Consider the following 17052-nt stretch of genomic DNA (forward strand, 5'->3'; position numbering starts at 1 on the left):
ACTGTCAGTGCTACTGTAGAGAGCTTTGGTTATCACACCATTGCTATCATCTCTGTCTATCTCAGTGTTTCTCTCTCCCTGTGTCAGCGGATTGATATAGGAGAGTAGAAAACAAGCAAAAATAAAACATCTCTTGCCGAAAATGGCAGAGCTTGGAGTGGGGAGCATGCTGTTGGGAGATCCTGCTTTTAATTACCAAGAGCACGAGCTAAATGAGCGATTGAAGCGGCTCTACCCGGCCGTGAATGAGGAAGAGACCCCCTTACCCCGATCTTGGAGCCCCAAGGATAAATACAGCTACATCGGACTCTCGCAGAACAATCTGCGGGTACATTACAAAGGTATACAGATGTGACAACTAGTATAACATTTCGTACCCCAATGTCTGTCATTTACTTAAGACACTCCGAAGGGTTTGCGTCGAGTCTGTATGCAATCTCCCCGATCTAGTTTGAGCTGCCTCTACCTCTCTCTGCTTTGTTTCAGAGGAGAGCGGAATGCCCAAATGGTTGACAGTGAACTCGCTAACCATGACAGTACTGAAGCATATCCATTTATTTCACTAACGTTCAACTCCACGGTCTCTTTGTTTAACGTTAGTTTTGTTTTTGCTTTACCATAACTTCGTTACCCCTATTTGATCACGATAATCGACATTTTACCTAGCTAGCAATACCACAATTTACTGTTAGTAATAACAAGCGACGCACAGTTAGCTCGCTAGCAAACTTGGCTAGTAAGCGAGCTAATGTTAGCTCGCTAACTAGCTAATGACAGCTAGCTAACTAACGTTATGCAAGATAATGCTAATTGCACACCATCGTTGTTAGCCCAATACAGTAGCTAAATATTAGCTACTTAGTTGTAACGTTATAAATAAGTAGCTAGCTAGCAATGTAAATGTACTGGCTAGCTAATACTTAACCCCGGCGTTAGCTAATATAAAAAAAATTATCCTTCACACAGTTGCCATAACCCACGACTAGTCGTTAACAATTTGCTTGTATTTTGTGATCAAATGAGCACCAGACAATCCAGAACAGGGAAATATTGCATTTTGTTGGCTTGCTAGTTCATGGAAACGTTCTGTTGGAATATAATTCTGAATCATTATTCATTCTGGAACCAGTTGGTGAGCATTACGCTATAAGGATTCCATTGAGTCCTTTATGCACAAAAGAACAACAACAGCGTCTGCCATTTCAAACTCAGCCAGCAGCTACACTTTGCTGCAAGGGAGGAGGCCTTGACGCATTTGTTGTGCGTAAAATATCTGCACATAGATCAGATGGTATTTATGCGGGTAGTTTGACATATTTGACCGTAAACAACTTGTTGGGATGCAGACCATAGCCCAAGGGAGGGGTGTAAACACATACAATTGGTTCAGATAGTTCTTTAACTATTCTGCACAAAATCAAAAGTAGGACTTGACAGCTATCCATCAAGCTAGACGTCGTCATGCTACTCCCAGCTAACAAGGAATGTTTCCAAGAGACCATTCCCTTAATGTGAAATATAATTTTCCCAGAATGTGGTTACCATGTTCTCAGAACTCAGCACATGAATGTTCTATACACGTTTCATGGGAATGTTGCAAGAACATTCATGTTTCCAGTTCTGTGGGTTAGGAGAATCAACTCCCAAACATGCATGGAACGTGGTGCCATGTTCTCAGAACATAAGATTTTAAAGGTCCCTAATATTGGTAATCAGGGTTTTCATTAAATTTGATATTTGGATGAAACCAGTTCCAAGTAGGGTGGCCCAAGTATTACAAATTACTGTAGCTGGTACATGAATCAAATTTCATCATAAAGTTACTGGTCCCCTCCCCCCATGTCAAACACTTGAATTCAGGAGGCAGGCATTACCAAGGATTTTCATCGGGCCTCTACCAACGTCACATAAAGCCGGAAATGTTATACACCAATGTTAGTGTCTTGTCATTTTAAATATGTATCGCCTTAAAACCTCCATCACATGTGCGCCTACGCATTACTTTAACTTTGTTTACAAAACTGTAAACTAGATCAAGCAGAACATACCATCAAAGGGACTGGTAACCTTTAATCTGTGGTGTGACTGTTAGCTAGCAAGCCACTTACATCATGCCGGCAAAAGCACACTGTTTGATGTGACTGGATGCCATAGTGTAAAATTAACCTTTTAATTTCGGGTGGACAGGCTGCACCGAAAATTACGATCATGTCATGCGTGCGCAGTGCACATTTCAAGTAAAGTTGCTTTATCATTTCAAGTAAAGTTGCTTTATCAGTTGAAGAGAACATTCGATGGGTCTTGCCAGGATGCTAATCCTGAAGATGGATGCTGTACCATCATTGACAGGGGATCTTGCAAGCGCTGACCGTAATGTAAGTATCAGAGTTTAATAAATCTGATACGGTAGCCAACATTTTGGGGGATCGCGGGGCTACCATTAGATAATGCAACTGTGGCTTCTTTGACTTGTGAACGATAGATTTTCTGTAACACCTGATAATCACTATATGGTTTTTGTTCTTCCATCTCTACATTAAGTCAGAGAACTGCCAGCACACAGCTGGCACGAAGGAATATTGTTCACAAAAGGAGTTGTGGTGTATATAGTTTTTGACATTTACGCCTGAAAATCATATTTTACCATTGTGTGGGTTGTTGTCTTACAGTTGATGTAGCTTGTGTCATTGGAGCTAATCGTATTTTTTTTTTTTTGGGGGGGGGGGGATTATTTAACTTTCCATCTCCTTTTGTCTTTACACTATCATCAAGCTGGAAGGATAGACATTTTACTCTGTCTGCACGAGAGGTCGACCGATTATGATTTTTCAATACCGATTATTGGAGGACCAAAAAAAGCCCATACCGCTTAATCGGCCGATATTTAAAAAAAAAACAAAAAATTAGCATTTTTTTTTTACATTATTTTTTATATATATATATATTTATTTATTTATTTTTTTAGTTGTAATAATGACAATTACAACAATACTGAATGAACACTTATTTTAACTTAATATAATACATCAATAAAATCAATTTAGCCTCAAATAAATAATGAAACATGTTCAATTTGGTTTAAATAATGCAAAACCAAAGTGTTGGAGAAGAAAGTAAAAGTGCAATATGTGCCATGTAAGAAAGCTAACATTTAAGTTCCTTGCTCAGAACATGAGAACATATGAAAGCTGGTGGTTCCTCTTAACATGAGTCTTCAATATTCCCAGGTAAGAAGTTTTAGGTTGTAGTTATTATAGGATTATTTCCCTCTACCATTTGTATTTCATATACAGTGGGGCAAAAAAGTATTTAGTCCGCCACCAATTGTGCAAGTTCTCCCACTTAAAAAGATGAAAGGCCTGTAATTTTCATCATAGGTACACTTCAACTATGACAGACAAAATGAGAAAAAAAATCCAGAAAATCACATTGTAGGATTTTTAATGAATTTATTTACAAATTATGGTGGAAAATAAGTATTTGGTCACCTACAAACAAGCAAGATTTCTGGCTCTCACAGACCTGTAACTTCTTCTTTAAGATGCTCCTCTGTCCTCCACTCGTTACCTGTATTAATGGCACCTGTTTGAACTTGTTATCAGTATAAAAGACACCTGTCCACAACCTCAAACAGTCACACTCCAAACTCCACTATGGCCAAGACCAAAGAGCTGTCAAAGGACACCAGAAACAAAATTGTAGACCTGCACCAGGCTGGGAAGACTGAATCTGCAATAGGTAAGCAGCTTGGTTTGAAGAAATCAACTGTGGGAGCGATTATTAGGAAATGGAAGACATACAAGACCACTGATAATCTCCCTCGATCTGGGGCTCCACGCAAGATCTCACCCCGTGAGGTCAAAATGATCACAAGAACGGTGAGCAAAAATCCCAGAACCACACGGGGGGACCTAGTGAATGACCTGCAGAGAGCTGGGACCAAAGTAACAAAGCCTACCATCAGTAACACACTACGCCGCCAGGGACTCAAATCCTGCAGTGCCAGATGTGTCCCCCTGCTTAAGCCAGTACATGTCCAGGCCCGTCTGAAGTTTGCTAGAGAGCATTTGGATGATCCAGAAGGAGATTGGGAGAATGTCAGATGAAACCAAAATATAACTTTTTGTTAAACTCAACTCGTCGTGTTTGGAGGACAAAGAATGCTGAGTTGCATCCAAAGAACACAATATCTACTGTGAAGCATGGGGGTGGAAACATCATGCTTTGGGGCAGTTTTTCTGCAAAGGGACCAGGACGACTGATCCGTGTATCGTGAGATTTTGAGTGACAACCTCCTTCCATCAGCAAGGGCATTGAAGATGAAACGTGGCTGGGTCTTTCAGCATGACAATGATCCCAAACACACCGTCCGGGCAACAAAGGAGTGGCTTTGTAAGAAGCATTTCAAGTTCCTGGAGTGGCTTAGCCAGTCTCCAGATCTCAACCCCATAGAAAATCTTTGGAGGGAGTTGAAAGTCTGTGTTGCCCAACAACAGCCCCAAAACATCACTGCTCTATAGGAGATCTGCATGGAGAATGGGCCAAAATACCAGCAACAGTGTGTGAAAACCTTGTGAAGACTTACAGAAAACGTTTGACCTCTGTCATTGCCAACAAAGGGTATATAACAAAGTATTGAGAAACTTTTGTTATTGACCAAATACTTATTTTCCACCATAATTTGCAAATTCATTAAAAATCCTACAATGTGATTTTGTAGATTTTATTTTTTTTCCCTCATTTTGTCAGTCACAGTTGACGTGTACATATGATGAAAATTACAGGCCTCTCATCTTTTTAAGTGGGAGAACTTGCACAATTGGTGGCTGACTAAATACTTTTTTGCCCCACTGTACCTTTGACTATTGGATGTTCTTATAGGCAATTTAGTATTGCCAGTGTAACAGTATAGCTTCCGTCCCTCTCCTCACCGCTACCTGGGCTCGAACCAGGAACACATCGACTACAGCCACCCTCGAAGCAGCGTTAGCCATGCAGAGCAAGGGGAACAACTACTCCAAGTATGAGTGAGTGACATTTGGAACGCTATGAGCGCTCACCCCGCTAACTAGCAAGCCATTTCACCTGGTTAATATTGCCTGCTAACCTTTCTTTTAGCTAAATATGCAGGTTTAAAAATATATACTTGTGTATTGATTTTAAGAAAGGCATTGATGTTTATGGTTAGGTACACATTGGAGCAACGACAGTCCTTTTTCTCGAATGCACACCGCATCGATTATATGCAACGCCAGACACGCTAGATAAACTAGTAATATCATTAACCATGTGTAGTTATAACTAGTGATTATGATTGATTGATTGTTTTTTTACAAGATAAGTTTAATGCTAGCTAGCAACTTACCTTGGCTTCTTACTGTGTTCGCGTAACAGGCAGGCTCCTCATGGAGTGCAATGAGGCAGGTGGTTAGGGCGTTGGACTAGTTAACCGTAAAGTTGCAAGATTGAATCCCTGAGCTGAAAAGGTAAAAATCTGTCGTTCTTCCCCTGAACAAGGCAGTTCACCCACCGTTCCTAGGCCATCATTGAAAATAAGAATGTGTTCTTAACTGACTTATCTAGTTAAATAAAGGTGTAAAAAAATATATATTTAAAAAACGGCCAAATCGGTGTCCAAAAATACAGATTTTCCGATTGTTATGGAAATTTGAAATTGGCCCTAATTAATCAGCCATTCCGATTTAATCGGTCGACCTCTAGTCTGCACAGCTTCCCAGGCAACCACCACAGCAGGAATGATGTGATACAAAATCAGCTTTCCCAAGGCAAAGAAGGGGGGATATGCCTTGAAGACAGACCCAACATACTGTAAGTCATAGTTATTCATTTCAAATCTGCATCAATTGAGCATTTCAGGCACACAAAAATTCCAAATACAAACATTGAAAAGTTTCACAACAGTTCATGACCAAATATTACATATTTCAAATTGAGTACTTCAAAAACTAGAATGAGTAGATCACTACATCAATGAATTGATAGCATTAACTCAGAACAGTAAATAAAAGGAAATTAAACATTTCCCTTTTCAAAAACATTACAGGCTACGTAGACAGGCTCCTGGATCTCCTCTTCAACGAGGTCACCCATGATCCAGCGCCGTATGTGGGGAAGCTGTGCAAGCTGTCCATCCGAGGACCTCTGTCTGCCCCATGTGAAAGGCCTGACAAGGAGGTGGCCATAGCTGGATTTGTCTCCAGCTTCAATCTTGGGGGTTACTGAAGCCTGCTTGATTGAAGCTGGATACATGGGTCCCCCTCCTCTCCCGCTCCCCTCCCCATCAATCTCTGTAGTTGGTTGTATTTCTTAAAGCCTTAAAGTAATTCCCTTTTACGTGAAACAATATCACATTGTGGTACTTTGTATTGATGTTTTTTCAAGCTTTAGGATGGGAGTGTAGTGTTACACATTTTACAAATCAATGTGTCCTGCAGACTGTAGGTGCCTATATTAGGCTTATGGCTCAATTCCTATTTTTTAATGTCAAATGATATCTCACCATTTATTTCTCACCTTTATTTATAATGAGTGTTCATGTTGATCAGTATTTTGGCAATGGTCTATTGTAAAATATCCAATAAATGTCTGATCAATGCATACAATGCTGAACATATTGTCTTTTATAACACTAACGCAGAGTCACAAATAAATCAGGGTGACTCGCCGAGCAAGTCTCGAACCCAGGCCACCAGCACTAATGACGAACTTTCTAACCACTGCACCAATAACGGATATCTCTCGGCCATGTATTTATTGTGCAAGTATAGTTAGGCCTTGTCCAGAAGAAACTCTAAACCCTCCTCCCTAGGCACTTGTATAGATCTGAAATGACTTGAAAGGTGTAAGCAATATAGTTAATGCATTTTGAGTGTATTAAAAGTACACTCAAGATAAAGTTTTATTGATCATAGTGATTCAGGAGTATCATTAAAAGCAGGTTAACATGCCCCACCAACATTATACAACTATACAGAAAGCTCTTCAATTGTAGAAATAAGTCAATCAAATCAGTGATGAGAGGATGGTCAAATTAACTGACACTGACATGGTGGCATAACAGGAAGATCTGAATTCCATGAACCAAGAGGTTGAGTTCGAATTTCAGTTGTAGACATGTTCAATCATTATTGCTGTGTAAATGAACATGCATAATGTAATCATTAATATTAAAAACACTATGTTAAAAGCGCTGTGTGTGAGAGTATCCCTGACCTTGTCAACAGACAAAAGGAGCTGTGAATGGATCAGGGGTTCACCAATCAGGGCCTTAATGGGCTTGGCAACAGTAACAAGGTGTAATGATGAACAATGTTTTTGGGAGGGAGAAGGTTTCTTTGGGACCATCCAAAATAGTGACAACTGATGCTCAGCAATGTTCTTGCATGAAATGTGTCTAGAACATTAATACCGTATATATTCTAAGAACATGGCAACTTTGTCCATTGTATGTTTGTGACGTTGATGGAATATTCTCCTACCCCTCAGAAAACTGGACACTCAAACATCACGGGTAACATTACAAAAAACGTTCTCTCTCCCTAGAATTGTTAGCTGGTATAATGCTTGTTGTGTAATCATAGAAAGTGTCTAACATCATTCTACATGTTTAGTCAACTGTCAAATCTAATCCCACAACAGTGCTATGAATCATCAGACTGAGTTATTATAGGTCCACAGTCTCTGTAGTTAGCCTAGCCGTTAGCACGTTGGGCCAGTAACTGAATGGTTGCTAGTTTGAATCCCTGTGCCCGACAAGGGAAAAACTCTGATCTGCCCTTGAGCAAGGCACTTAACCCTAATTGCTCCAGGGTTGTGGTCAATAATGGCTGATCCCTGGCAATGATCCCACTTTCCATTTCACACCTCTCACTCATACACGTTACCCACTTGTACATGCAGTAAAACAGAACTAATGTAAGCACCTCCTATTTTACATTTGAATGTAAAGGAAACAAAATCACACCTCATTGAGAGACAATTGTAAGGTCAGTGTAAGGCCCCGGTATTAACATAGGCCGACCTCTTGAATCTACAGAAAGAGGAGCCTTCTTGTGCAATTCTCTTAAAGGGATTGGACACGCATTATTAGGTGGGGGTGCTGGATTTAGGCCTAGGGACACTGCTTTGGTCTGTTTTTGTCTGGTCTTGAAGGTAATAAGGATTTCATGATAATTCGTGACTGGTAAAATCCCATTAGTTGATAGTGGCTCAAAAAAACTGTTTTGTTATTTAGGCTGTTTTACATGGGTGGTCGTGTAAAGGGATTGTGGGACGACAGTACAGTCGGATGTGGGGAAATTATGTTGTTTCTCAAGGCATCTAAAGTTATAGGCTTGTTACTCCCGCATATCTAAAAGGACCCATGAGAGCCAATGTGAAGTTATGCCTATCAAATTATTTTTTCCCCTCATATTTTTGAGAGATTAAGGCGTGTGTGTGAGATGTATGTGTATGTATATATATGTGTATATGTATGTACACATTTTTCACAATTCCAGACATTTAATCCTAGTAAAAATTACCTGTTTTAGGTCAGTTAGGATCACCACTTTATTTTAAGATGTTGAAATGTCAGAATAATAGTAGAGTGATTGATTTATTTCAGCTTTTATTTCATTCATCACATTCCCAGTGGGTCAGAAGTTTACATGCACTCAATTCGTATTTGGTAGTATTAAATTGTTTACCTTGGGTCAAATGTTTCTGGTAGCTTTCCACAAGCTTCCCACAATAAGTTGGGTGAATTTTGGCCCATTCCTCCTGACTGAGCTGGTGTAACTGAGTCAGGTTTGTAGGCCTCCTTGCTTGCACACACTTTTTCAGTTCTGCCCACACATTTTCTATAGGATTGAGGTCAGGGCTTTGTGATGGCCACTCCAATACCTTGATTTTGTTGTCCTTAAGCCATTTTGCAACAACTTTGGAATTATGCTTGGTGTCATTGTCCATTTGGAAGACCCATTTGCGACCAAGCTTTAACTTCCTAACTGATGTCTTGTGGATCTATTGAAGAGGCGGCAGGGTAGCCTAGTGGTTAGAGCGTTGGACTAGTAACCGGAAGGTTGCGAGTTCAAACCCCCGAGCTGACAAGGTACAAATCTGTCGTTCTGCCCCTGAACAGGCAGTTAACCCACTGTTCCCAGGCCGTCATTGAAAATAAGAATTTGTTCTTAACTGACTTGCCTGGTTAAATAAAGGTTGCTTTTTTTTTTTTTTTTTTTTTTTTTTTTTTTTTTACACATCTCATAATTTTCCACCCTCATGATGCCATCTATTTTGTGAAGTGCACCAGTCCCTCCTGCAGCAAAGCACCCCCACATGACGCTGCCACTCCCGTGCTTCATGGTTCGGATGGTGTTCTTCGGCTTGCAAACATATCGATGGTCATTAAGGTCAAACAGTAATATTTTTGTTTCATCAGACCAGAGGACATTACTCCAAAAACAACGATCTTTGTTCCCATGTGCAGTTGCAAATCGTCGTCTGGCTTTTTTTATGGCAGTTTTGGAGCAGTGGCTTCTTCCTTGGTGAGCCGTCTTTTAGTTTGTCGATATTGTACTCGTTTTTACTGTGGATATAGATATTTTGCACTGGTTTCCTCCAGCATCTTCACCAGGTCCTTTGATGTTTTTCTGGGATAGATTTGCACTTTTCGCACCAAAGAACGTTCATCTCTAGGAGACAGAATTCAAATCAATCAAAATCAAATTTTAAATTTTGTCACATACACATGGTTAGCAGATGTTAATGCGAGTGTAGCGAAATGCTTGTGCTTCTAGTTCCGACAATGCAGTAATAACCAACAAGTAATCTAACTAACAATTCCTAATATACTGTCTTATACACAGTGTAAGGGGATAAAGAATATGTACATAAGGATATATGAATGAGTGATGGTACAGAGCAGCATAGGCAAGATACAGTAGATGGTATCGAGTACAGTATATACATGTGAGATGAGTATGTAAACAAAGTGGCATAGTTAAAGTGGCTAGTGATACATGTATTACATAAGGATGCAGTCGATGATATAGAGTACAGTATATACGTATGCATATGAGATGAATAATGTAGGGTAAGGAACATTATATAAGGTAGCATTGTTTAAAGTGGCTAGTGATATATTTACAACATTTCCCATCAATTCCCATTATTAAAGTGGCTGGAGTTGAGTCAGTGTCAGTGTGTAGGCAGCAGCCACTCAATGTTAGTGGTGGCTGTTTAACAGTCTGATGGCCTTGAGATAGAAGCTGTTTTTCAGTCTCTCGGTCCCAGCTTTGATGCACCTGTACTGACCTCGCCTTCTTGATGATAGCGGGGTGAACAGGCAGTGGCTCGGGTGGTAGATGTCCTTGATGATCTTTATGGCCTTCCTGTAACATCGGGTGGTGTAGGTGTCCTGGAGGGCAGGTAGTTTGCCCCCGATGATGCGTTGTGCAGACCTCACTACCCTCTGGAGAGCCTTACGGTTGAGGGCGGAGCAGTTGCCGTACCAGGCGGTGATACAGCCCGCCAGGATGCTCTCGATTGTGCCTCTGTAGAAGTTTGTGAGTGCTTTTGGTGACGAGCCGAATTTCTTCAGCCTGAGGTTGAAGAGGCGCTGCTGCGCCTTCTTCACGATGCTGTCTGTGTGAGTGGACCAATTCAGTTTGTCTGTGATGTGTATGCCGAGGAACTTAAAACTTGCTACTCTCTCCACTACTGTTCCATCGATGTGGATAGGGGGGTGTTCCCTCTGCTGTTTCCTGAAGTCCACAATCATCTCCTTAGTTTTGTTGAGTGTGAGTTTATTTTCCTGACACCACATTCCGAGGGCCCTCACCTCCTCCCTGTAGGCCGTCTCGTCGTTGTTGATAATCAAGCCTACCGCTGTTGTGTCGTCCGCAAACTTGATGATTGAGTTGGAGGCGTGCGTGGCCACGCAGTCGTGGGTGAACAGGGAGTACAGGAGAGGGCTCAGAACGCACCCTTGTGGGGCCCCAGTGTTGAGGATCAGCGGGGAGGAGATGTTGTTACCTACCCTCACCACCTGGGGGCGGCCCGTCAGGAAGTCCAGTACCCAGTTGCACAGGGCGGGGTCGAGACCCAGGGTCTCGAGCTTGATGACGAGCTTGGAGGGTACTATGGTGTTGAATGCCGAGCTGTAGTCGATGAACAGCATTCTCACATAGGTATTCCTCTTGTCCAGATGGGTTAGGGCAGTGTGCAGTGTGGTTGAGATTGCATCGTCTGTGGACCTATTTGAGCGGTAAGCAAATTGGAGTTGGTCTAGGGAGTCAGGTAGGGTGGAGGTGATATGGTCCTTGACTAGTCTCTCAAAGCACTTCATGATGACGGAAGTGAGTGCTACGGGGCGGTAGTCGTTTAGCTCAGTTACCTTAGCTTTCTTGGGAACAGGAACGATGGTGGCCCTCTTGAAGCATGTGGGAACAGCAGACTGGTATAAGGATTGATTGAATATGTCCGTAAACACACCAGCCAGCTGGTCTGCGCATGCTCTGAGGGCGCGGCTGGGGATGCCGTCTGGGCCTGCAGCCTTGCGAGGGTTAACACGTTTAAATGTTTTACTCACCTCGGCTGCAGTGAAGGAGAGACCTCATTTTTCCGTTGCAGGCAGTGTCAGTGGCACTGTATTGTCCTCAAAGCGGGCAAAAAAGTTATTTAGTCTGCCTGGGAGCAAGACATCCTGGTCCGTGACTGGGCTGGATTTCTTCCTGTAGTCCGTGATTGACTGTAGACCCTGCCACATGCCTCTTGTGTCTGAGCCGTTGAATTGGGATTCTACTTTGTCTCTGTACTGACGCTTAGCTTGTTTGATAGCCTTACGGAGGGAATAGCTGCATTGTTTGTATTCAGTCATGTTACCAGACACCTTGCCCTGATTGAAAGCAGTGGTTCGCGCTTTCAGTTTCACACGAATGCTGCCATCAATCCAAGGTTTCTGGTTAGGGAATGTTTTAATCGTTGCTATGGGAACGACATCTTCAACGCACGTTCTAATGAACTCGCACACCGAATCAGCGTATTCGTCAATGTTGTTATTTGACGCAATACGAAACATGTCCCAGTCCACGTGATGGAAGCAGTCTTGGAGTGTGGAGTCAGCTTGGTCGGACCAGCGTTGGACAGACCTCAGCGTGGGAGCTTCTTTTTTTAGCTTTTGTCTGTAGGCAGATATCAGCAAAATGGAGTCGTGGTCAGCTTTTCCGAAAGGGGGCGTGGCAGGGCCTTATATGCGTCACGGAAGTTAGAGTAACAGTGATCCAAGGTTTTTCCGCCCCTGGTTGCGCAATCGATATGCTGATAAAATTTAGGGAGTCTTGTTTTCAGATTAGCCTTGTTAAAATCCCCAACAACGATGAATGCAGCCTCCGGATAAATGGTTTCCAGTTTGCAAAGAGTTAAATAAAGTTTGTTCAGAGCCATCGATGTGTCTGCTTGGGGGGGATATATACGGCTGTGATTATAATCGAAGAGAATTCTCTTGGTAGGTAATGCGGTCTACATTTGATTGTGAGGAATTCTAAATCAGGTGAACAGAAGGATTTGAGTTCCTGTATGTTTCTTTCATCGCACCATGCCTCGTTAGCCATAAGGCATACACCCCCACCCCTCTTCTTACCAGAAAGGTGTTTGTTTCTGTCGGCGCGATGCGTGGAGAAACCCGTTGGCTGCACCGCATCGGATAGCGTCTCTCCAGTGAGCCATGTTTCCGTGAAGCACAGAACGTTACAGTCTCTGATGTCCCTCTGGAATGCTACCCTTGCTTGGATTTCATCAACCTTGTTGTCAAGAGACTGGACATTGGCAAGAAGAATGCTAGGAAGTGGGGCACGATGTGCCCGTCTCCGTAGTCTGACCAGAAGACCGCTACGTTTCCCTCTTTTTCTGAGTCGTTTTTTGGGGTCGCTGCATGCGATCCATTCCGTTGTCCTGTTTGTAAGGCAGAACACAGGATCCGCGTCGCGAAAAACATATTCATGGTCGTACTGATGGTGAGTTGACGCTGATCTTATATACAGTAGTTCTTCTCGGCTGTATGTAATGAAACCTAAGATGACCTGAGGAACTAATGTAAGAAATAACACGTAAAAAAACAAAAAACTGCATAGTTTCCTAGGAACGCGAAGCGAGGCGGCCATCTCTGTCGGCGCCGGAAATTCACAATTCGTCTACTTCCTGAACAGTATGATTGCTGCGTGGTCCCATGGTGTTTATACTTGTGTACTATTGTTTGTACAGATTAACGTGGTACCTTCAGGCATTTGGACATTGCTCCCAAGGATGAACCAGACTGGAGGTCTACAATTTTTCTGAGGTCATTGCTGATTTCTTTAGATTTTCCCATGTCAAGCAAAGAGGCACTGATTTTGAAGCTAGGCCTTGAAATACATCCACAGGTACACCTCCAATTGACTCAAATGATGTCAATTAGCCTATTAGAAGCTTCTAAAGCCATGACATAATTTTCTGGATTTTTCAAAGCTGTTTAAAGGCACAGTCAATTCAGTGTATGTAAACTTCTGACCCACTATAATTGTGATACAGTGAATTATAAGTGAAATAATCTGTCTGAAAACAATTGTTGTAAAAATGACTTGTCATGCACAAAGTATATGTTGTAACCGACTTGCCAAAACTATAGTTTGTTAACAAGAAATTTGTGGAGTGGTTGAGAAATGAGTTTTAATGACTCCAACGTGTGTGTGTTTTTCCAACAATATTTTCCATCCTAAAAATTAGGAATAAGCAAAGGCTTTGATTTGTGGTCAAACAGAGGGAAAAGTCTTAAAATCCAAACACAATGCTGTTGCAGTAAAGACCCCTGCTAATTAATATCAACTAGAGGTCGAGCGACTAATGGAGGACCAAAAAATCCGATACCGATTAATTGGACAATTAAATAAAAAAAAAATAATAATAATTTTTGTTGTAATAATGACAATTACAACAATACTGAATGAACACTTATTTTAACTTCATATAATACATCAATAAAATCAATTTAGCCTCAAGTAAATAATGAAACATGTTCAATTTGGTTTAAATAATGCAAAAACAAAGTATTGGAAAGTAAAAGTGCAATATGTGCTATGTAAGAAAGCTAACGTTTCAGTTCCCTGCTCAGAACATGAGAACATATGAAAGCTGGTGGTTCCTTTTAACATGAGTCTTCAATATTCCCATAATATTCAATAATCGAGAACAGAACAGTACAGTTAAGTAATGAAAAGTAGAGTTCAGTACAGTAGAGCACACGAGTACAGTATAATTTACTTTATTGTACTGTGCATACTGTATCTACTGTACTGTGCTCTACTGTGATGTCCAAACCTGTGAAAAATAGTCATCTATGATTTGTTTCAGATTTAGTCTGGTCCGGACTAACCAAATTTGTTCTTGTTTGGGGGCCAGTGTGTAGAATAATACGCACTTGTGTGAAAAAAGGATATTGCATATTTATACCTTTTGTGTACCTATTCAGGATACATCACTATGAAGAGAATGATATTCATATCTATAATTATGCATTTCTGTATAGTACTGCTCCGGGACGTATGTTGTAATTTCGTTAGCAGATGTAAATCCACTTCACCATTTGATTTTGAAGTTTAACAAACCACCAAATCCTATGCTTAAGGACTACAATTTACAAAGAACATATCACAAAAACACATTTATTGGAAGAACTGTGCAGATGCAAAGTTTCGTAACAGAATTACGGTTATCTCCCTCAGTTTGTTTTATGCGACCACATTTAAAAAATAAATAAATAAAAACCTCTTAAATATCGGCTCCGAATTATGATTAAAAGAAAGAATCGGGTGTCAGCTATGACACCTTGAGTTTAAAAAAAATAAGGAATTTTGGTTATTGAACTACATGTTTGTTTGGCATACATTGTTAAGTAAAAAGTCCAAGCGTAATTCCGTCAGTGGAATTGCCCTCCCCCCAGAAGCCACTGTGTTTTGTGTTTTTGTGAAGAACTTTTCAATATTGGATAGGTATTTTTATGTTTGTTTTATTCCTCTGCCGAGTTGTCAGTTTCTGTAACTTTTCTTTAACCTGGTGATTTTGATGTTATTTTGACCAGTGTACCAGTTTCCTTTTTGGCCATGGTTAGGCCAAGGCCTATGTTCGGTTGAATACATGGTGGAGTTGGGAACGTGTGAGAGGCTATATCTCAGGATCTGGCCTATGAAAGAGTTGTATGTAGCCTACATTGTGTAAGAATTATGTGGTCAGTTTTATCTCTCAGTCAATGGACGAAAACAAGAAAGGCAAACATTTTAAGGTAGTTATCAATTGTTGATTAAAGTAGGGCCATCTTTAGTCTACTATCTTTAGTCAACTCTGCTCATCATTGGTCAATTTGATTTTAGAAAATGGCATCAGCTTGCCTGATTAACTAAAGAGCAGGTAGCCTAGGCTACTTGATTGTCTGATTTTTATTTAATTTATTTTTATTTAACCTTTTATTTAACTTGGCAAGTAATTTAATAACAAATTCTTATTTACAATGACGGCCTACCAAAAGGCCTGCGGGGATGGAGGTCGGGGATGAAAATAATACAATATAAATATAGGACAAAACACACATGACAATCAAAAATTGGTATTTTTGGACACTGATTTGGCCAATTTTTTTAAATGTATTTTTTACACCTTTTATTTAATCTTTATTTAACTAGGTAAGTCAGTTAAGAACACATTCTTATTTTCAAGGAATTCTAAGTAATTATGACATGACTTTGAAGGTTTTTTGTGTGTTATCATGTTATAACTAAGTCTATGATTTGATAGAGCAGTCTGACTCAGTGATGGTAGGCACCAGCAGGCTCGTAAGCCTTCATTCAAACAGCAATTTTGTGTGTTTGCCAGCAGCTGTTTATGACTTCAAGCCTATCAACTCCCGAGGTTAGGCTGGTGTAACCAATGTGAAATGGCTAGCTAGTTAGCGGGGTGTGCGCTCATAGAGTTTCAAACGTCACTCGCTCTGAGACTTGGAGTGGTTGTTCCCCTTGCTCTGCATGGGTAACGCTGCTTCGAGGGTGGCTGTTGTCGTTTTGTTACTGGCTCGAGCCCAGGTAGCAACGAGGAGAGGGATGGAAGCTATACTGTTACACTGGCAATACTAAAGTGCCTATAAGAACATCCAATAGTCAAAGGTTAATGAAATACAAATGGTATAGAGAGAAATAGTCCTATAATAACTACAACCTAAAACTTCTTACCTGGGAATATTGAAGACTCATGTTAAAAGGAACCACCAGCTTTCATATGTTCTGAGCAAGGAACTTAAACGTTGGCTTTCTTACATGGCACATATTGCGCTTTTACTTTCTTCTCCAACACTTTGGTTTTGCATTATTTAACCAAATTGAACATGTTTCATTATTTATTTGAGGCTAAATTGATTTTATTGATGTATTATATGAAGTTAAAGTAAGTGCTCATTCAGTATTGTTGTAATTGTCATTATTACTAATACATTTTTAAAAAATTGGCAGATTAATCGGTATTGGCTTTTTTGGGCCCCCAATAATCGGTATCGGCGTTGAAAAATCATAATCGGTCGACCTCTAGTAGAGACAACAATACATCACACAAAGCAGCTACAACTGTCAGTAAGAGTGTCTATGATTGAGTCTTTGAATGAAGAGATTGAGATAAAATTCTCTGGTTTGAGGGTTTGTTGCAGTTTGTTCCAGTTGCTAGCTGCAGCGAACTGAGAAGAGGAGCGACCTGGGGATGTGTGCTTTGGGGACCTTTAACAGAATGTGACTGGCAGAACGGGCGTTGTATGTAATTCATCAGTGTGTTTAATGAAGTGGTGGTATAGGAATGAGATTAGTGTACCATAGACACATATGGTAAATGATTGGCCTTTGTACTTGCTTCTTTGTGTGATTTTTGTCACGGCTTTCGTTGTGGGAAGGAGGAGCGGACCAAAATGCAGCGTAGTTGTGATTCATTTAATTTAATACGGAAACTATACACGACAAAATAACAAACGTACGAAAACCGAAA

The 17052-nt window shown here is 40.8% G+C and overlaps 1 protein-coding gene across 6 annotated transcripts in view; it reads left to right on the forward strand.

The window, feature by feature from the left end:
* ranbp10 (RAN binding protein 10) overlaps nucleotides 1-17052 on the forward strand; it is a 41793-nt gene continuing 24741 nt past the window's right edge. For 5 of the 6 annotated variants that reach the window (XM_064951931.1, XM_064951932.1, XM_064951933.1 and 2 more), the window contains exon 1: nucleotides 1-341. In XM_064951931.1, coding sequence (XP_064808003.1) covers nucleotides 143-341 — 199 coding nt within the window. In that variant the 5' untranslated portion in view covers nucleotides 1-142. Of the gene's footprint in view, nucleotides 342-3598; nucleotides 5830-17052 lie in introns of those variants that run through there. The other variant, XM_064951936.1, reaches the window with a different exon arrangement.

The sequence above is a fragment of the Oncorhynchus masou genome, chromosome 31, assembly GCF_036934945.1.
Source record: "Oncorhynchus masou masou isolate Uvic2021 chromosome 31, UVic_Omas_1.1, whole genome shotgun sequence".
NCBI lineage: Eukaryota > Metazoa > Chordata > Actinopteri > Salmoniformes > Salmonidae > Oncorhynchus > Oncorhynchus masou.